The sequence below is a fragment of the Bos taurus genome, chromosome 7 (assembly GCF_002263795.3).
Source record: "Bos taurus isolate L1 Dominette 01449 registration number 42190680 breed Hereford chromosome 7, ARS-UCD2.0, whole genome shotgun sequence".
NCBI classification, from domain to species: domain Eukaryota; kingdom Metazoa; phylum Chordata; class Mammalia; order Artiodactyla; family Bovidae; genus Bos; species Bos taurus.
Genome location: NC_037334.1, coordinates 26,193,288 through 26,215,648, shown reverse-complemented (window position 1 = coordinate 26,215,648; position 22,361 = coordinate 26,193,288). Strand labels below are relative to the sequence as shown.

The window sequence follows — 22,361 nt, the reverse complement described above, 5'->3', positions numbered from 1 at the left end:
CGCAGGAGTTGCATTTTCAATCCCTGAGTCGGGAAGATGCCCTGGAGAAGGAAATGGCAACCCACTCCAGTATTCTTGCCTGGAAATTCCACGGACAGAGGAGCCTGGTGGTCTGCAGTACATGGCATCGCAAAGAGTTGGACATCACTTAGCAACTAAAGAAGTGAAGCCCCAGAGTCATATAGCCTGGGTCACAGTCAGTGAGTCAGGTTAGTTCTACAACTCCAGTGTGGCCTTCCAGATTCCAGGCAGAGTTCTCCTTAGTCAGAGCTCATCCATCATCCTCCCATGACCATCTCCTCTGAGGTCATACAGATAAGCACTTTCTAGAAACTCTTTCCACCAGGCTTGGACAATAGATGTAGTTGGTTCATGTTTCAAATTTAAATATTTTATTTAGTGATTAATGACACAACTTCAACCACAGAGAAATACTGTTTTCACTTCATAGTTGGAATCAGGAAAACTGAATTGTTAAATAGTTGCCTAAATCAGATCAGATCAGATCAGATCAGTCACTCAGTCATGTCCGACTCTTTGCGACCCCATGAATCACAGCATGCCAGGCCTCCCTGTCCATTACCAACTCCCGGAGTTCCCTCAGACTCATGTCCATCGAGTCAGTGATGCCATCCAGCCATCTCATCCTCTGTCGTCCCCTTCTCCTCCTGCCCCCAATCCCTCCCAGCATCAGAGTCTTTTCCAATGAGTCAACTCTTCGCATCAGGTGGCCAAAGTACTGGAGTTTCAGCTTTAGCATCATTCCTTCCAAAGAAATCCCAGGGCTGATCTCCTTCAGAATGGACTGGTTGGGTCTCCTTGCAGTCTAAGGGACTCTCAAGAGTCTTCTCCAACACCACAGTTCAAAAGCATCAATTCTTCGGTGCTCAGTCTTCTTCACAGTTCAACTCTCACATCCATACATGACCACAGGAAAAACCATAGTCTTGACTAGACGAACCTTTGTTGACAAAGTAATGTCTCTGCTTTTGAATATGCTATCTAGGGGTCATAACTTTCCTTTCAAAGAGTAAGCGTCTTTTAATTTCATGGCTGCAGTCTCCATCTGCAGTGATTTTGGAGCCCAGAGAGATAAAGTCTGACACTGTTTCCACTGTTTCCCCATCTATTTCCCATGAAGTGATGGGACCGGATGCCATGATCTTCGTTTTCTGAATGTTGAGCTTTAAGCCAACTTTTTCACTCTCCACTTTCACCTTCATCAAGAGGAACCTTGAGTTCCTCTTCACTTTCTGCCATAAGGGTGGTGTCATCTGCACATCTGAGGTTATTGATATTTCTCCTGGCAATCTTGATTCCAGCTTGTGTTTCTTCCAGTCCAGCGTTTCTCATGATGTACTCTGCATATAAGTTAAATAAACCGGGTGACAATATACAGCCTTGGCAAATTAGCCTAAGAAGCTATCGCAAAAGCTAAGCACAGAAGGGCATGAGAGGGACCAGCTTTCCACTGTAAAATGAATTCTGATGACTACAGATTGAGGGAGGAGTAGAAAAAAATCTGCCTGGAGGTAAGGGGCTGAGTTGAGGGGCTGAGGGAAGACTTTAATCTATGTGAGAAATATAAGCAGGTCCTAGAAGGGTAAGGCAGTTTAGGGCGCTTGTTGCTTGTCAAGCTGTGGGAAAGAGGAGTAGGGCCACAGTAATAAATAACACAAGACATCAAGCAGGAAGCTTAACTGTTGCAGAATGTGTTGAAAGCGTGTTTTATCTGGCAGGAAGTTACTGGACCACTAGGCAGGGGCTGCTGCTAGAGCCCTGGACGTTAGTTGCTCCAGATTGCTAGAAACATTTAATTGTCTTAAACTGACTCACTGCAAAATGCTCTTCTGTAAAGGCAGAAGGCCATAACCACATCTTTATTTAGCAACTTTGCTTTTAAAGAAATGCACTCACATATTTAATATATTAACTTTGTTCTAATTGCATACTTGACTGAATTTCCCACTGCTGTGGTTTAATCATTTGCTGTTACAGAAATGTCTTAATCGGAACTTTCTTTTGCTAGGGTTTAAAAATTAGTTAGAAAGTTTTAAACATCAAATGATTCTCTCTAGAGGAATTAGAATACAATCAGTACTAAGAATATTAATTGAGTACTTCATCTGTCCAAGCAGTTACCTGATTTATGTCATTTAATCCTCACATCGACCCTGCCATCATCACCCAACCCACACCCACCGCCTAGCCCTCTGCTCTGCCGTCTGGGCCCTGACCTTGGCATGCAGACTTGATCTGGGGCTCTCATCCCAGCCAGTGTTCTAAGCTGGATACTTGGAAAGTACTGCTCAAAGGAGTCACTGTTACAGCCTCTCAGCATGAAGGACTGCTCCATCTGGTGCGGTCACCTTCTCTGACTGCTGAGCCTTCAGTCAATCAACAACTCTTTATTGAGTTCCTAGTAAATGCTCAGGGTAGTGCTATCTGGCTGTTGCAGGCGGGTGTCTTTCTAAGTGCTGCACGTGGATTCAGAGGCAGGTGAAAGATTTCAGTGAATCAGAGGTCTTGAACCAGTCCTGAAGGGTGAAAGGGGTCTCTATGGCTGAGGAAGATCAAGGTCATTGTAAGACAGAAACATAATGACTCAGAAATAGGGACAGGAACAATGAAAAGATACTGAGTTGGGTTAGAGAAATCAAGAAAAATTAAATTAGAACAAAGGATAGGTTTTCCTCCAAATTCTCAAATGAGGAACCTTTGTAGCTAAAAAGGAAATTTACTCTTACAGTGTTGCAGAAGGTTCCTCATCTAGTATACTGTCCACTCTAACACAAGAGCGTAATAATCAAGTGTCTTGACTGTAACCAAAAGTTCATGGAATTTTTAATATTCTGTAATATTCTTTTACTTTGACCATCCTGATTATCTTAGGTACATGCACTTATATTACTGATAGATATTTAGGTAGAAATTTTTAGGACAAAGAGTAGAAATTAAAGGCTGGAATACCCATTGAAGTGCTGGAGTTTACCATTTGAAAATCCACAGACATAGACTCAATCCCCAATCACCTATATATATATCATACATTTTTACTTTTGATTAAAGTAGTTGATGAGGGAATCATATTAATCACCAAGGCAGTTTTGTGTTCATAAGAAACATAAATTGCTTTATATACAGTGTGTCCACATGTACCTGAGGAGAAAGAACTTAATGATGTAAATCCCACCTTTCTGCTCTTATATCACTGCATCCTGCAAAACAGGGACAATGACCAACTACACCTGTTTACACTCCCTGAAAATAGACATCTACCTCCAAAACGTCCAACCCCAGGTATTTACTTACTTCTGAGATTCCTTGTGTGCATGCTCAGTCCTGTCCGACTCTGCAATTTCATGGAGTATAGCCTACCAGGCACCTCTGTCCATGGGATTCTCCAGGCAAGAATATTGGAGTGGGTTGCCATGCCCGCTTCCATGGGATCTTCCTGACCCAGGGATCAAACCATGTCTCCTGCTTTGGCAGGTGGATTCTTTACCACTGAGCCACCTGGAAAGCCTTATTTCTGAGATTATTCTTGATTTAATCTGTAGTCTTTTGTTTGGTTAATGGAGGTGTTTCCTATTAAAAAGTGCTTGACTTTTTGTAAGCCATTTTTACTCCAAAGTAGGTACATTCATGGCTCTTTCCCTTAAAGGAGAGGGGGCAGGAAGGCAAGTCAGGGAATGGGGAGTGACGACTGGGGTAAAGGTACAGAAGACACGCTTTGCACTCCTCACAGTTTGCTCAGGACGCTCCCTGTTCTGTAACATACGATGCTCTCTTAAATCTACCTGTACAAAAAGCCCTATGCTATTTAATAACAGTCCCCAGTCAAACCTGTTTCATTTGGCTTTGACTTGTAATGCTTTTGTTTTACTGGAAATGGTTGTCCTTTCTGGCAGGGAAAATTAGGGATGTTTGGAGAAAAAGACCTAGAAAAGTAGATTAGATGATCTTGCTGGGTTTACTCATAACGATTTTTAAAACTTCCTCTTGAGGTCAAATACTAGACAAGAAGATTCTCCTTGGAAATAGTGATCTAGATCAGGGACACTTAGTTGTTTTTTTTAAAAATAGTTTGGACTCTCAACAATTTCCCCTTTAGGCATAAAATGTTTTGCTAGATAAACTACCTAAAAGTATAAATACACAACAATTTTGTTTTGCAGCTCATGTTTTGAGATGTTTTAGACTGACTCTTGAAATTATTAGAATCATGTATGGGAGACTGAAAGTTATTGGTTCATCCCTGAATAGATAATATCACTGTTCATCTATTAGAATATCACTGTTCTCACCCAAAATGTTTACCCACCAAAGGCTGACCTGGGGGAAAGTATACAGTCTTGTGCGACTTAGGAGCCATGCTCTTTTTGAGACAGAACATTTTTTTGCCCCTCATCCCATGTAGTTTCAGTTTTATTAGAGGTCCATGGCAAGGCTTTAAGGTTCGGAGGATGGTATGAACAATTATAGGAACTGAATGAATGCCTTATTTTTATGGCTGGTTCCATTTACCACCAGATGGCTCTATTGTATCGTCAGGAAATGCACATATGTGTAAAATTGGTGGGCTCCTAGACCAAAGGGAAAATAAAGCAGCAGTTTTTGTTTTTTTTTTTTAATATGTAGGAACACAATTCTTTCTTTACTCTGGAGATAATTGGAAGCAGCTGCAGCAGCCTGAACATTCACAAGAAAACAGGACATACCCAAGGATATAGGAACATCAGAATCCTAACACCAATGGGGTTTTCCTTTGACATTTCCACAGTGCTGTGTATTTATTAATTAATTGTCTCAATGGCCAAAGAGTAGTCAGGAAGTGCCCTAGCCTTAGTAGTGCTAGTAAGTGATAATTCCATACCAACTTTGCATACTCTTTGCTTGTACATGAGAAACAGCGACTTTAGAACAATTTTGAGAGACAAAGACTACACATCTGGTGATTTGAGTCATATTAGCAATGATCTGGGGATGTATACTCTGATTCTAAACCATGTGGTATCTTTGCTTTAATGGAACATGTGATAAGAAGGTGATAATCAAAGGAAACAAAAGTTTCCCTGAGTTGAAATGACTAAGATAGGTGAATGTTAAAAAAAAAAAAATGTAGGCATACTAGGTGACATCTCTTACTGGGAATGTGAAATTTGGTTTTAACCTCTTGAAAAATATTTATATCAGAAATAAAAGTTGCACATTAACCAAATTTCAACATGGATATTTTATTCTACCTTTGTAGAATAACCTTGTAGAATAACCACAACTTTACAAAGGTAGAATAAAATATCCATGTTGAAATTTGGTTAATGTGCAACTTTTATTTCTGATATAAATATAGTTGTTCATTGTTCATTAATATGCACTTTTTAACTCTGCCTTTAGACTCTAAACTGTTAAATAACACTATTGTCTTTATAACATTTCATTATTTTATTGCTATGTTGAAGAAGAAAAGGAGATGATGTATGTGAGTTTATTAAGCCTGTCCTTAGTCCACAGAGTTGTTTGAGATGCATGCAGGAAACCACCCATGTCAAAAAGTAATACTTGGTTATTGTTTTAAAGAAAGGGTCCCTGGAAACTGAACAGATGGCGTTTACTTTGGCACAACTCAAGACCTTGGAGATTTGCCTGAAGGAAGCAGAAGAAAAGGCTAAAGTCTTATCCGAACAGGTAATACTTGTCACTGGGACTGGAAATATACGTTCCTCAGTGCGCAATAGAGCGAGGAAAATCTAAATACGTGTTTCAACCTCTGTACCTACTGATACAGACACACACACACACACAGCATTTCATTCAGTTCAGTTATTACAATAATCACTTTAATCTGTATGGACCTTTTGAGCCTTTAAAACTTCTCTTACATTTTTGTATTTTGTTTTCATTCACACACAGCCCATGAGCTAGGAAAGCCATCTTTAAGCGAGTAGACTTCTGAAATAAGTGAAACATATTTGTATTATAAACAGATAAAACCTATAGGAAACCCACAGGAGCAACTTTTTCCAATTATGTGAAGAAAGAGAGTTTTTCAAATATTGGCATCCCTCTTAGGTTTTGAAAACCACAGAGGCAAAACAGATAACAGGTGAAGCATAGCTTCGTCTGGGCAGTCAGGTAGGTCATCAGCACACGTACCAGGTCTATTTCAGAGACACTGAGCATGACTATCAGTAAAGCTCAGACCATTTCCTGACACCGTTACGCTTTGCAAACAGTATAGTGTATATGGCACAAATCCTGCTGTTACTCTGGCCCTTCCCCCTGGGGAGAGGGCACTGGGCCAAGAGTCTGGGTCCTCCTACAGGGCTCTGGTGCTCACTGTTGGTGGCAGTCAGTGGAATAAAAAGGACAGAGACCTTGAAATGTTACACTGATTTATCATGGATTGAGCCATTTTGCTAGTAAATTTTTAGAAACTTTCAAAAAACAATTTTGAGTTTTTAATAACAAGGGTCTATACAGGAAAAGTTGAGTACAATAGAATTTTACAAGAATTTTTGCAGAGACTAGGGGAGAAATGTGTTAAATACAATTAACATGTAATGTAGAAAGTGAAGTGAAGTGCTAGTGGCTAAGTCATGTCCAAATCTCTTGCGACCCCATGAACTGCAGTCTGCCAGGCTCCTCTGTCCACAGGATTTTCCAGGCAAGAATACTGGAGTGTGTAGTCATTCTCTTCTGTAGGGGATCTTCCACCCAGAGATCGAACCTGGGTCTCTTGCATTGCAGGCAGAATATTTACCTTCTGAGCTACCAGGGAACATAGGTAATATAGGGATACGTGCATAAATGGCCTCCATTTTTTTCTACATACCAAAAATGTACTCTCTTACTTTGGAATGTGTTAACTGCTGGCTGCCTAAATGTGATATATGCAACGGGTCACAGGAGCCATCCATCAATTAATGAAACAGTGGTATCCCCAGGCCCAGTCCCATTGGGGAGATTCCATCTCACTCACATGCCTTAACCTGGCTTGCCAACTGGTCTTCTTTTTTAAACCACCCATAAAAAGCAATGGAGAATGAAACAGCAACCCACTTCAGTATTCTTGCCTGGAGAATCCCTTGGACAGAGGAGCCTGGCGGGCTACAGTCCATGGGGTCAGAAGAGTCGGACACAACTTAGCTACTAAGCCATAAAAAGCAAGCTTCAAATTGTGGCAAAATTTGAATTACAAAGATTTTTGTATAGTGCTAAACATGAGGTACCATTGCAAAGTATAAAAACCAAGGATTTCAGAGCATGCAGACCTGGAAGAAACTGGTAACAGCAAACTGAGGGCACCCTTGCTGGCATTAGGTTTCACTAAGAAGATGTACTTTTACTTTGTAATTGAATGTCTTTTAATGCTTTTAATAATTTAAATCAGTAAAATTCAACTCACCCATGAAAGTCCTCATCCCTTTTGTTCTTTATAAAATATCTTTATCCAATGCAACTAGTCCCTAATATTTAAGATTCTTAACTAGATGATCCCTTTATGTAACATCAAACACTCAGATACTTCTGTTCAGTGTTTAGCAGATTAATTGTGTAAAATGGAAACTGGATTTCACCATTTCTTTGTAACTACCATGAGTGAGTTACCAGTTAGCTGTTTGGGGAAAGAAAGATATGCAAAGCTTTTCTACCCTAGTAGCTCACAATCAAAAGAATCACAGTAAGGGCTGGAGAGTGAAAATAGGTGTTTGTCTGGCTCCCACACAGACTGCAAAATAGCATTAATATGCAGGATCTGTATGTGTTATTTTCCTGAAGTATTGCCCCTGGAGTTGCCAAATTTGTATACAACCAAGGGAATTTAATTGGAAGTTGGCAATGGTGTGAGGCAAAGGAGAACATTACATGTGAAAAAAAGCCCATTACAGGCATTTTTAATATTACATTTTTAATTAAGTTGAGTATTTTATTAGATTTGGCTGTCTCCACTGTTACTGTTGAAACAGGTTAATCAAATGCAGACACTAGTCTCAGAGGATTTACTCCTGAAATTTTTGCTTTCTTCAGTGTTTCCGTTTACTCTTATTCTTGATGAGTTAAAACTGTAACAACATTTGCTTTCCCCCTATTTTTAAATTCAGTAGACGTTTTAAAAATGGGATGACAGAAGGATAGGGAAAGGTAAGAGTACCTTTCTTAAAGCTGGGAGAGGAGGAGATTTCTGAATGGGACACCTGTCTCAAACAATCAAACGTTTGTCCACTGGGTGCCACTGTCTTCCTTACCAGGCTAGGCCACTTTGTGGTTGCAAAAAGAGAAATTGTCTTTAGTGGTCCAGACAGTGGGGGGTGTGTGTGTATGTGGAGTATATTTTTCCTGTTTACGTGTATACATATTAAGTCTTCTTTTAAATACCATTAATTTAGGATTTGTCACAAGGAAGGTGGGAACACTAGCTAGCTTTCATTGGTAATCCAGATCATTTTGTCAGCCCTGTGGTTGGACACTGGCCAGATGGGCTGGCCTGGTGGGCTAGAAACAAATGGGGAGAGGAGAGGAAATGTTGAGGACAAAAATTTGTGCTGAAGCTAAGGAGTGGAAGCTTGTGGTACTGTCAACCACTGGGTCCTGCCTCTGAGAAAAGGGTAAATGTTGATGTTATTATAGTTTAATGCTCTTAGCGTTGCACATAGAACCAACCCAGACAGATGCCTCTGAATTCATCTACACTAAGCACGTGAGTCTGAGTGAACTCCTGGAGTTGGTGATGGAAAGGGAGGCCTGGCGTGTTACAATTCATGGGGTCGCAAAGAGTTGGACACGACCAAGCGACTGAACTGAACTGAAGCACTTGTAGGTCCTGGGTCTGTTTACTTAAACTGAATCTTCCTAGGGTCACTTTCAGTAAGACCTCTGCTGGTTCACTATGCAAAAGAAGAAACTTAGAAATAGTGAGGAAGAAAGGAGTTTGTGGCACTTCCTCTGTGAGGTCACACAGAAAACAGACTTCTTTGTTGGTTTCCCTTAGCTAACAATTATTCTTTATTTCTCTTTAGTCATGTCACTAGTGTCAAAAGAAATATGAGATCAGGATAATTTACAATTAGACTTTTAATCTGGGCTGTTCACAGCTCTCAGAAATAAGTTTGCAGCAAGTCAATGGGCCAGAGGGAGAAAGGGACATAAGAATCCACCTCTTGTCCTGGGTAATAATGGTAAGTAATTCAAAACATTGCCAAGTTTTGCTAAAGAAAACACTTACTTAAATTTTCTGTAGGTTACGATCAGTGGGAGGAAAGGTCTGGAAATTAGGTAGTATATAAAAGACTAGAAGGAGGAATGGGAATGAAGGAAAAGACTTAAAGAGGAGAAACGAAGAGTAAAAAGTTTTCAGGAAAAACTCATAAAAGAGCAGGTTTTGCCTGTGTGCTGGTTTCTATCAGCAATGCACATGAGGAAGGACAAAGGAAAGGGCTCAGGGGCTGCAATTTACAACCACACAGGAGCAAAGAAACCCCAAAGCTTTTATGCTAAGAAATTGTCAGGAACAGCCACAGTTTCACAATGGAGCACAGATCCAGAGATAGAGCACAGAGGGACGCCGCCGGCCAGTTCCTGAGCTGCTTCCTCTGGCAACAGCGCTGGTCCCGTCTCTCATTCATCATCAGTCTCTGGTTCCTGGCTTCCAGCAGCAGACCCAGGAGAGTTCGGGGTTTGCTTCTGCTCCACTACTTGCTAGCTTTATAACCTTGAGCAGTTCACTTAGTCTCTCTGAGTCAAAGCTATCTTCTGTAGAAGAGGGTAAGCACACTGGTTTCATCGGGCTGTTGTGAGCTTTGAGTGACTGTACCTGGTTCTTAGTAGGTTCTCAATAAATGTTGATTATCTCTACTCCTCATAGTGGTCATAACAGAACTGTGTGAACCTCTGAGTCATGGGCTAATGTGTGTGTGTGTGTAAGTTGGCTCTTTTACTGGCGTCTCTCAGTGATTTGTGTGTCTTTCAAACACTCTGAGAGACACCAGTAAAAGAGCTTAAGAATATCAGAGTCTTTCAACCAGGAAAGACCCCATCCCCACCCCAGCTCCTTGGTCCTAGTTGGCTTTTCCACTGCCTCGCTTTCTTTTCTCCTCTTCCTCAGCAACTTGTTTGGTAAAAGGACTTCTTTATTACTTTAACCTTCTTTCCTTCTGCTTCATTCTGTCCATTCTCTATATGATTTATATATGATTTTCTTCTATGGTTTTGCCCAGATGGGGAGCTGAATGGACAGTGCTGGTACCTGGACTTTCTGGGGTTTCAGGGACAGAAAACTCAGGAGTGGAGAAAATTTGTGATCATTTTCTTACCAAGGAGGTGAATCCAGCAACAATTATGTAGTCAGAATTAGCTTTAGGCATCTTTTGGATACCCTACTTAGCAAAAAATCAGTTACATGTGGTGTGTGGCATAAAAACCAATTGGGAAAGAAATGTCATGCTTTGAAGCAAGCGCTTGGAGGTGGGAGGCTTGATGGAGAACTTGACCTTTTTTCCTATTGTTTTTTCCACATAGGAAAAGGATATACACAAGACACAGTAAGGGGCCCTTGATGATCTTTTGGAGCATAAATATAATTTTTCCCCTTTTGTTTTCATAAAGAGAGATTTATTGGCAATACTCAAAACGCAGAGAAATTTCAAATGAGAATATGGTAGTTTTATTTCTCAATTTTTTAAATAAAGCACATGGGATCCTTTTTCATACTTAGTAATAGCTAACATGCCAGTTAATTTTTCCCTTACCCGATGAGAGAGACTTTTATGAAAGCTCAAAATAAAATTAATAATAGCAACTTCCTATGTTCTCACTTTTTACTGTACTTGGCCAATTATGTTATATTCAAAGGCAGTTTCTTCACTTTTTTCACCTAGAATCTCTCTGCCTGAGGTTACCCTCGATCTTAAAGAACATCAGAAGCTACAATGCAGGCAATGCTTGAAAGAGGGCACAGCTGGGAGGTGGTGTCTAAGTTCACATCCTGCAGGGGTGCAGGCCCGGTCCCAGACCTCTGCCAAGTATTACCAATGGTAGGCAGAGAGTGGAGGAACTAACATTTACTAAGCACCTATAGTGTTTCAAGTACTGTGCTTAGACTGATAGACATTTCATCTGCCCCACATGAGAACCTTAGGAGGGGCGCTATTATTATAATCCCTGTGAAGAAAACTGAGACTCAAAAGCATGTCATTTTCTCAACACTATGCAGTTAATAAGCAGTGAGGCTGATATTAGAACATGAGTATTTTTAAAATCCAAAGACTCTGTTCTTAAGAACATGTGATCATAGATCAAAGCCATTTAAAGAAGTTTCTTACTCAAGCAGCACTGAACAGAAAGAACTCACCTTGGTTCCCAAACGAGAACCTAGAAAGCTTGTTAGACAGATTGTGGGGTCCCACCCCCAGAGTATCTGATATGTTCACCTGGCATGGGGGTCAAGAATGTGCATTTCTAACAAGTTCCCACTCTACACTGAAGCTTCAGCCCTAACTCAATCCAAAGGCTGAAGGGAAGCTGTCATCCCTGTTCTGTGTCTCCCAGCTGCACAGTAACTAAGTGAATCAGTTCGGATTAGTCTGGGATGCATGAAACAAACAACCCAAATAAGAGTGGCCTAAACAAGTAACAGAGTAAGTCTGGCAGCCCTCTCAGGGCTCCGCAGCCCTCCGAGGCCTGAGCTTGGTCTCCATGCATTCAAACATGGCTTCCATCCTCAGGGTCCAAGAGGCACCTGCAGCCATTCATAGAGTCAAGCAGCATGCAGATGGAAAGACCAAGTGCAAAACAGAGATGGACAACTGAGCAGCCTCTTTGAAGAGCTTTTCTCTAATACTTCCCTAATGAATTCTTACTTATGCTTGACCACAGTTATTACCATTGGGGCTAGGAAACATGGATTTTTAGCTGGGTACATTGTCACCCCAAGAGTATGAAGACAGTTTTACTAAGAAGGGGAGAATGGATATTAGGCTGCCAAATATGTCCTTTGCTCATCCAACCCCTTGACAATTCTGTTGCTTTGTCCTAATAACTTCAGTGTTATTTTGCATGTGAAGATCTGGTTTCCCCATTTGTTGAAGAGACAATGTTTCCCCACTGAATGGTCTTGACAGCCTTGTCAAAAATCAACCATTCATAAATGCAGGACTCTGTGGACTCTCAATTCAATTCCAATGCTCTGTAACAGTGTGACTTTCAGCAGGTACTTCTGGTTGCAAATCCCAGGTAAATTTTTGAGCTGGAATTAGATTCGGTCTTCTTGGTCCTTTACCAATCCTCTCTTTTAGTGTAAGGAGTATCGTGAACCCCTCTGACTTATGGAGTAGTTTCTGGGGATTGAATGAGACATCTAACTGATCTTTTTACCTTTAACACTGAGCAAAGTAAGCAAACCAATAGAAAGACAAAGACTCTAATAACTAAAATTTATTCATCACTGTATGTCTCAGGCTGTAAAATAAACTCCATTGTTTGCCTCTTAGTGTTCAATCTGTTTACTTTACATTTAGCAATAGAAAGAACATAGATCTCCAGCAAATTTTTAGATGCCGATTATGTGTATGAGTAGCTAAAAGTCATTTGATGCATACTGAGATTGTCTCAAAAATGTTCTGGTTCTTTTTTCATTGTTTAAATGCAACAGTGGATCCCTTGATGTCAAGTTTATTTGAAATAAGTAATGTGCCCTTGGTAGGAGTATTCATTTCTGCAAATGCTCAGGAATTATGCTTGATATGCCAAGCCGAAATCATGAGTTTTTGTGAATGAGTTTTTGTTTTCCAGTCTGTTTGGAAGTCTACTTTAATGCCACAAAATCACAAACAGCTTGTTTAACTTGGAAAGTCTTTCCTAATCACCATGAAACCTAGTAATTGAGAATTTTGTTAAACAATTTGGTTCTAGTTTATTTTATTACAGAAGATTTCCCCCTTAACACACACACACACACACACACACACACACCCTTGTATCTAAGCAATCCTTAATTTTAACCCCCTTACTGAATTGTTGCACATTGACTGGGAACCTCAGAGAATGTAAGAAAAGACTACAAGCTGGTGAAGAGATGTGTTGTTTTGAGTAGAATCAAGCATAATGACAAATGGGCTTCTGTTGTCATTGTTATAGGAGGGACGCATGGATTTCTGGCCTATTACATAACTAAAGATTTCCTTTTGCTTGTAAATGTCAAGATCAAACTGAGGTCAGCTTTAAATAGCTGACCGAGTACTAATAAATGTGACTTTCTTGTCTAAAAAAAAAGGCAAAGTCCTCTCTCCCTTATAAGTCTTGGCTCTGCTGATAAGTGCAGGTGTCTTTTTCGCATGGGCATAACCTTCCTTTTCCTCTTAAGACTGTCTCAGTGATGGCAAGCTAACTTTCACTTTGCTTAATCTCTACAAGGAAATTAGTAAATTAGGTGTATAATTTTGTTAAATTATTCATTTATTCATTCAATAAAACATTTGTTGAACACTTAACTGTGAACTAAGCACTCTGCAAGGTACTCCTATGTATTTTAGCCTCCTGTATTTCTCCCACTGGCCCTGGAAATGTGTATTTCCATTTCGCAAATGATGAGAACCCTTTTGTGGGATTGCAGCCCACTTGTATGCTTTTTCTAGACATTCTCCCTTGATGACTTGCCTTCAGAGCACACAACCTATCAAAAAGAACCAAGTCTTCCTCCTGATCCCGTGTCTGAACTTCCAACTGCCTACTGACGGGTCCACCAAGGCTCTAAGAGGCAACTCAAGCCCTACCTGCCTATTAGCTTCCTGTCCCAAATCTGTTGCTGCTCTCACATCCCCTAAGCCAAGGATAGCTGCCCACAGTTCTCTTGTGGCTATATCAGAAATCTGTGCTGCTTTGATTCTCTCCTCTCCTCACCCCACACATCCAAATGCTGCTGCTGCTGCTAAGTCACTTCAGTTGTGCCCAACTCTGTGTGACCCCATAGACGGCAGCCCACCAGGCTCCCCTGTCCCTGGGATTCTCAAGGCAAGAACACTGGAGTGGGTTGCCATTTCCTTCTCCAATGCATGAAAGTGAAAAGTGAAAGTGAAGTCGCTCAGTCGCGTCCAACTCTTAGCAACCCCACAGACTGCAGCCCACCAGGCTCCTCCGTCCATGGGATTTTCCAGGCAAGAGTACTAGAGTGGGGTGCCAGTGCCTTCTCCGCATCCAAATGCTAAGTACTATGAATGATGCCTCTCAAAGAGTTCTTCAATCCATCTTCTTTTCTCTCTATCACCACTGCCCTTGTCCAAGCCACCAACTCCAGAAACTTCTCCCTACTTTACTTTCATTGTGGTGCTTATTGATGGCTCCTCAACACTACAGCCAGAGGGAAGATTCTGCAACACAGACCGCATATTTTTCCTTACTTAGATCGTAAATTAGCCCCAATTTACTCTCAGGATCAAACATATACTTCTTAACAAATTTTACAATCCTTTGTGATCTAATCCCCTGTTTGTTTCTCCAGTTTTATGTTACACCACTCCCAGTATATTACTATTACACCCACTTTCAATTTCTTAAAAAGTAGTATATTCGCTATTACCTGTCTCATCTACTAAAAAAAAAAAAAAAGGCTTTGTTCCTTGTGCACAGTCATGTTTTCCTCTTTTGTGACCCCATGAACTGTAGTTCACTGGCTCCTCTGTCTATGGGATTCCCCAGGCAACAATATTGGAGTGGGTAACCATTTCCTACTCCAGGGGATTTTCCCAACCTAGAGATTGAACCCGAGTCTCCTGCATTGACAGGCAGATTCTTTACCACTAGCATCCCCTGGGAAGCCCCTTGTTCCTCATAGTCAAGTTTTAATTAATTCATCCCTTTCCCTCTGCTTCTGCAGAGAATTGCTCTGCTCTGTTCCCATCACCACCTCTCATTCCCTTTTCTGTTATCCAACACAATTCAACAAATTTCTCCTTTTGGGTCTTCAATTAGATGGCCACCTACCCCAAAATGTTTTTCTTCCTCTTTCAAGTTTGAGTTAGATGTCCTTACTAGGTGCTCTCATAACCATTCTCCCATTTTACCACCCCCACCTCTGTCGGTTGTAACTATTTGTCTGTATCTTCCACCACACCACATGGAATTGAAGTACAAACAGCGACTTCCCTAAGGTCTCAAATCAAGTTAGAATCTATCCATTTGTCTCTCTGATGTCAAAGCTCATGCTCTTTCCATCAAAACATTCAGAGTTGACCTATAGGCAAAGGGGAGACATTAAAGGGTTTGAAGGGTATTCAGATTTGCCTTCAGAGAGAAAATTCAGAGTCTACTGAGAAGAACAGATTTATCAGAAGACCAGAGTCAGGTATATCAGTGTATAGGCTCTTGCAAAAATCCACTTTAGAAATGATAAATGCCTATCAGTAGTGAAGAGAAAAAATAAACAAGAAATATTTAGGAGATAGTTTGGTAATTAATTAAATGGAAAAGTAGTATTCAAGACTGATCCCAACCATTGCATCAAAAAAAAAAAAAAAAAACCCTAAGGAAGCAATAGATCTGTACTCTAAAAACTAAAAGACACTGATGGAAAAAAAAAAAAAAGACAATACAAACAGATGGAAAGATTTAACATATGACCCACAGGACATATTTGGAGATTAAATGGATCTTAGGAATCTCTGCCTGGATCCCTAACTTTGTATTTTAAACATCAATTGACTGTACTCTGAAAACTATTAGACACTGATTTAAAAAAAAAAAAAAAGATACAAACAGATGGAAAGATTTAACATATTGGATTAGAAGAAAATATTATTAAAATGATACTATCAAAGACAATCTACAGATTCAATGTTCAGTCAATTCAGTTGCTTAGTGGTGTCTGACTCTTGGAGACCCCATGGACTGCAGCATGCCAGGCCTCCCTGTCCATCACCAACTCCCAGAGTTTACTCAAACTCATGTCTGTTGAGTCGGTGATGCCATCCAACCATCTCATCCTCTGTCATCCCCTTCTCCTCCCACCTTCAATCTTTCCCAGCATCGGGGTCTTTTCAAATGAATCAGTTCTTTTCATCAGGTGGTCAAAGTATTGGAGTTTCAGCTTTAGCATCAGTCCTTCCAATGAATATTCAGGACTGATTTCCTTTAGGATGGACTGGATCTCCTTGCAGTCCAAGGGACTCTCAAGAGTCTTCTCCAACACCACAGTTCAAAAGCGTCAATTCTTTGGTGCTCAACTTTTTTTATAGTCCAACTCTCACATCCATACATTTCTGGAAAAACCATAGCTTTGACTAGACTGATTCAATGCAATCCCTATCAAATTACCCATGGCATTTATCACAGAACTAGAAAAAAAATTTAATTTGTATGGAAACACAAAAGGTCCCCCAAAAGCAAAACAAGCTTAAGAAAGAAAAACGGAGCTAGAGGATTCATGCTTCCCTCACTTCAGACTATACTTAAAAACTACAGTAATCAAAACACAAAAACAGACATACAGATCAGTGGAACCGGATAGAAAGCTTAGAAATAAACCCATGCACTTATGGTCAAATAATCTATAACAAAGGAAGCAAGAATATACAATGGAGAAAAGATGGTCTCTTCAACTAGTGGTGCTGGGAAAACTGGACAGCTACATGTAAAAGATTAAAATTAAAGCATTCTCTAATACCATACACAAAATTAAATGCAAAATAGATTAAAGATCTAAATGTAAGATGAGATTAATTTCCAAACTATACAAAAGGTCATAGAGCTCAATATCAAAAAAACAAATAACCCAATTAAAAAAAAAATGAATGAAAGACCAAAGAAGACATTTCTCCAAGGAAGATATACAGATGGACAACAGGTCAACACTGTTAATGATTAGAGAAATACAAGTCAAAATTACAATGAGGTATCACACCAATCAGAATGGGCATTGTCGAAAAGTCTGCAAACAATAAATGCTGGAGAGGAGAGGATGTAGAGAAAAGAGAACCCTCTCAAACTGTTGGTGGGAATGCAAATTGGTACAACCACTGTGGAGAACAGAATGAAGATTCCTTAAAAAACTAAAAACAAAGTTGCCATATGATCCAGTAATCTGATTCCTGGGCATGTATCTGAGAAAAACACAAACTTTAGTTTGAAAATGTACATGCACCCCCATGTTCCTAGCAGCAATATTTCCAATAGCCAATACATGGAAGCAACCTAAATGCCCATTGACAGATGAATGGATAAAGAAGATGTGATAAACACACATACACACAAACACACACACGCACAGGAACATTACTCAGCCGTAGAACAGAATGAAATAATACCATTTGCGGCAACATGAATGGACCTAGAGATTGTCCTACTAAGTTAAATAAGTTGGGCAGAGGAAAAAATACCATGTGATATCACTTATACTTGGAATCTAAAAAAAAAAAAAAAATGATGCAAATAAACTTTTTTAAAAAACAGAAATAAACTCATAGACATTGAAAAGTTACATATTCATATGACCCAGAGGACATATTTGGAGATTAAATGGATCTTAGGAATCTCTGCCTGGATCCCTAACTTTAGATTTTAACTATCAATTGGCTTTTTGGTGAATATTTGTATTTTCATTCAGAGTTTAAATAAGTGTTTCTTCACTCCTCAGAGTTCCCTGCTTTGCCCTATCCCAACTTGGGGGTATTACAGTTAAATTTGGTCCCTTCCAATTTCAAATGTTGAAGGTCTAACTCCTAGTATCTCAGAACACAACATCATCAGTCAATATGGTTTTTGCAGATGTAGTTAGTTAAAATGAGGACATGTTGGAGTAGGATAGGCTCCTAATCCAATAAGCCTGCATCCTCATAAAAGTAGAAATTTGGACACAAACATACAGGGAGAAGTCATGTAAAATGAAGCTGTAGAGACCAAAGTCATGCTTCTAGAAGCCAAGGAATACCAAAGATTGCCAGAAGCCAGAAAAGAGACATAGAAGAGATGCTTTATCACAGCCCTTAGAAGGAACTAACCCTACTGACACTTGATTTTGAACTGGCGTCCAAGGCAGTGAGATAATAAATGTATATTTAAGCCACTCAGTCTGTGGTACTCTAACAGCAGCCCCAGCAAACTAAAACAGGGGGTAACCATGCTTCTAAATTATAGACTTGGGAAGTCTATTTTAAGATGTACATAAACCTAGGAATGGCTAGAAATAACTTGTTAAAAGCAGAAATGTTAATAAATGTAAAAGTCTGTTTTGTCTAGGATGGGGGTAGGATGAGGAATTTGTTGTTTGTTTTTAGCTGTAAAACTGAAGAGAGACCAAACCAGTTCTGTGACCTGAAAGTATCTTCAGACACAGGGGTTCTTGCCCATCCACAGATAGGATAGGTAATTTTTACAGTGCTTGCCTCAGTTATTTATTGCCAAGGAATTTAGTAGCTTGTAGTACTAGTCCAACTCAGCTTGCAAAACTTTTTAGCACAAGCAAAGCCTGTGTTTTTAAATAGTCACTCCTCTCTGTAGCATGAGTTCTGCAAGGACTGCCAAGACTCAATTTGTTTTTGAGTGGTTTTTGAGTGACACTGGAAACCTCTTCTACAATATGAATTGCTGTGTATGTGGGTGTGGATTGTGAAGGAGATGATCTAAGAGAACCAACAAGAGGAGATAAACATAACAATTCACATTACTATGAGGTGGTTTTAATAATTGTCCTCTCCAGGTTCGATGCAGGATACAGGATGCTTGGGGCTGGTGCACCGGGACGACCCAGAGGGATGGTATGGGGAGGGAGGTGGGAGGGGGGTTCAGGAGGGGGAACAAGTATACACCTGTGGCAGATTTATGTTGATGTATGGCAAAACCAATACAATATTGTAATTAGCCTCCAATTAAAATTTAAAAAAAAGAAAAAAAAATAATTGTCCTCTATGAAGGATTGGGTAGATGGTGAAAGAAAGAGTTTTAAATATACTTGTGGCTTAAACATATGGATGACTGGTTCCATTTATTAAGAGAGAAGTCCTGGGAAGCTATAGAATATGAGGAGTTAATTTTGAATATATTCATCCTTTCTTAAAATTTTATTGAAGTATAGTTGATTTATAATGTTGTGTTAATTTCTGCTATACAATATGATTCAGATATATATGTATATTCTTTCCATATTCCTTTCCACTATAGTATTGCAGGATATTGAACATAGTCCCCTATGCAATACAGAAGGACCTTATTGTTTGTCTATACTTTGCATCTGCTAACCCCAAACTCCCCACCCATGCCTCCCTCACCCCTTCTCCCCTTTGGCAGCCATCAGTGTGTCTGTATGTCTGTGGGTCTGTTCCTGTCTTGTAGATAAGTGCGCTTGTGTCACAGTTTAGATTCCACATATAAGTGATGTTACATGGTATCTGTCTTTCTCTTTCTGACTTAGTATAATAATCTCTAGATGCATCCATGTTGCTGCAAATGGCATTATTTCATTCTTTTTTTATGAAGGCATTAATTGTTGGTTGCCTAGTAAGTATTCAAGCACAATATCAAGTAGGTTGTTGGATATATAAGTTAAGTGGTACATGTAGAAAAATTGGGAGCCATAAACAGGTGTATGACTAGTGTTTCAACCATGGCACTTAATGAGATCTGCAAGGACTTTCAGATTTTGATATTTAGAGGAGTGGAAGAAGATGAAAATCTAGCCAAGGGAACTAAGACTCAGGAAGAAATCCGGAGACTCGTGTGCTGGAAGCAGTAAGAAGTCAGTGTTTCATGAGGCATGGCATTCTCAAATGTGTAATATTTTACTGGGCAATTGAAAAAGATTGCCCAAAATGTGTCCATTGCATTTGGAAAAATGAGACTCATAGGCAACCTAGGCACAATCAGTTTTAGTAGAGTAGTGGGGGCAGAGGGCAGAGGCGAAGAACAGAGATTAGGAGAGAGAAATAATCCAGGGTAGCCCTCTTCACAGCCACGGGGAATTTTTTCCTTGTAGCATAAAAAGGAGAGAGGTTAGGAGAGAGAGAGGGAGGGAGGAAGGGAATTCTGAGAATCTAATTTAAGACTCAGAATTTAAGGGTGCCTCTACTTTTCAGTTAAATGAACCAATTAATTATCTTTTTAATGGAAACCAATTTGCATTAGTTTTCTGTAATGTAACTGAAATGGTCTTGACAAATAGAGGAATTACTGATACACCCAAAACTAAAACATAGTACACCCCCTACCAAAGGCATGCCTTCTAGCCTTTTTCTTGACGGTGACCATGGAAGAAAAGGACAAAGAAAGCTCCCAGAGGTTAGAAACAGAATCAAACAGACCAGAAACCTCCACCTCCACTCATTGCATCACCAGGATAGGCCTCATTATTGCTGAGAGAATGTGATGCTCGCACTGGCCTATGACAACTGTAAATTGTTTCCCTTCCCTGCTCCTTTAAAGGAGAATAATACTGTGATTATCCTGTTTTCCCTGTATTTTAGACGTATTAGGGAGGGTGCATTAAATATTGTCTCATGCCTGTATCATGATGAGGCTCATCTGGATTTGATTCAGAGAGATATACACAAAATGTGAAGCCAGATGTAGGAACTTGACATGACTGTAGGTTGTCTCCTTTCGAGAGGGAAAGTACATTTTGGATTAATGTCGAATAGACACACGGTATTAGGCAGGAACACTTGGGGGAAAGCACATCCTCATGAGCACAAGGATGTAATTGTGCTGAACACAGAGGGTGAATTTTAATTGGCTTCTGTTTTATGTTTACCTTTTCTGGAAAATAGTTCCTTCGGGCTCCAATCTTTTAATAATCCTGGGACCGTCAACCACAATATTCCTTACTAGAAGGAATGGGATTGAAGCACATGACCTAGGTCCAAACAGTTATGAGATCCCATTTTCCTGACCATAAAGATCTACCCAGGAGTGGCCATATGAACACAGGTGGGGCAAATACAGTTCTTTTCCATCTTGTTACCGGAGGACACGCTGTTTTACTATTGAGGACCTGAACCTGGAAGGTGACAGGTAGCATCTTCCCCAATGTGTGAAGAAGGCTTGTCTGCCCTGGGAAATCATGAAGCCAACACATAGGAACACTACCAAGATGGAGAGGTAAAAAGAGAGCACTATGATTTCTTTGGAGTCTGTGGAAGTTGCGAATGAAACAGAAATCTACTGATTCCCCAGTTATATAAGCCAATAATTTTTTTTTTCCTTCAGAAAATAAAAAAGTGTGAGAAGACTGTAAGAAAGTGATAACGGTGTGGGTAGACAATCATCTTAAGAAGCTTGAGTGCAAATCAAAACCACTATGAGGTACCATTTCACGCCAGTCAGAATGGCCGCAATCCAAAAGTCTACAAGCAATAAATGCTGGAGAGGGTGTGGAGAAAAGGGAACCCTCTTACACTGTTGGTGGGAATGCAAACTAGTACAGACACTATGGAGAACAGTGTGGAGATTCCTTAAAAAACTGGAAATAGAACTGCCTTATGATCCAGCAATCCCACTGCTGGGCATACACACTGAGGAAACCAGAAGGGAAAGAGACACGTGTACCCCAATGTTCATCACAGCACTGTTTATAATAGCCAGGACATGGAAGCAACCTAGATGTCCATCTGCAGATGAATGGATAAGAAAGCTGTGGTACATATACACAATGGAGTATTACTCAGCCATTAAAAAGAATACATTTGAATCAGTTCTAATGAGGTGGATGAAACTGGAGCCTATTATACAGAGTGAAGTAAGCCAGAAGGAAAAACACCAATACAGTATACTAACGCATATATATGGAATTTAGAAAGATGGTAACGATAACCCTGTATACGAGACAGCAAAAGAGACACTGATGTATAGAACAGGCTTATGGACTCTGTGGGAGAGGGAGAGGGTGGGAAGATTTGGGAGAATGGCATTGAAACATGTGAAATGTCATGTATGAAATGAGATGCCAGTCCAGGTTCAATGCACGATGCTGGATGCTTGGGGCTGGTGCACTGGGATGACCCAGAGGGATGGTATGGGGAGGGAGGAGGGAGGAGGGTTCAGGATGGGGAACACATGAGAAATAAAGGAATAAAAAATTAAAAAAAAAAAAAAAAGAAGCTTGAGTGGGAAAAGCAGCATAGAAATGGGATGATGATTAGAGGAGGAGCTGGGGGAGAGTTCAACAGACAGCTTTTGTTTATTGCAGTTATTATGACATGTTTATACGCTGAGCAAGTCATCCAGAAAGGGTAATAGTGAGAAAGAGCATGCAGAAATGGAAGGGGACTGGGAGGCTGTGGAAATTACAGGAGCAAAGGCTTTTGACAGATTAGAGAAGATGAGATTCAAAGCCAAGTGAAAGGACTGGCCTTTGATAGAAGAAAGCTTCTCCATTTGTTAAG

The 22,361-nt window shown here is 40.1% G+C and overlaps 1 protein-coding gene, 1 long non-coding RNA gene and 1 other non-coding gene across 7 annotated transcripts in view; 2 read left to right on the top strand and 1 right to left on the bottom strand.

The window, feature by feature from the left end:
• Nucleotides 1–22,361, top strand: part of CCDC192 (coiled-coil domain containing 192) — a 231,702-nt gene that overhangs the window by 32,760 nt on the left and 176,581 nt on the right. For 4 of the 5 annotated variants that reach the window (XM_024995056.2, XM_059888694.1, XM_059888693.1 and 1 more), the window contains exon 3: nt 5,581–5,688. The exons of the other annotated variant lie outside the window; for it this stretch is intronic. In XM_024995056.2, the coding sequence (XP_024850824.2) occupies nt 5,581–5,688 (108 nt within the window). The remainder of the gene's footprint in view (nt 1–5,580; nt 5,689–22,361) is intronic. 5 annotated transcript variants of the gene reach the window in all.
• Nucleotides 1–22,361, bottom strand: part of LOC107132618 (uncharacterized) — a 310,093-nt gene that overhangs the window by 234,705 nt on the left and 53,027 nt on the right. The window lies entirely within an intron of this gene.
• On the top strand, nt 9,927–10,002 carry MIR12007 (microRNA mir-12007). Its single transcript, NR_162338.1, has one exon. It is a non-coding gene; the product is annotated as a microRNA mir-12007 (primary transcript).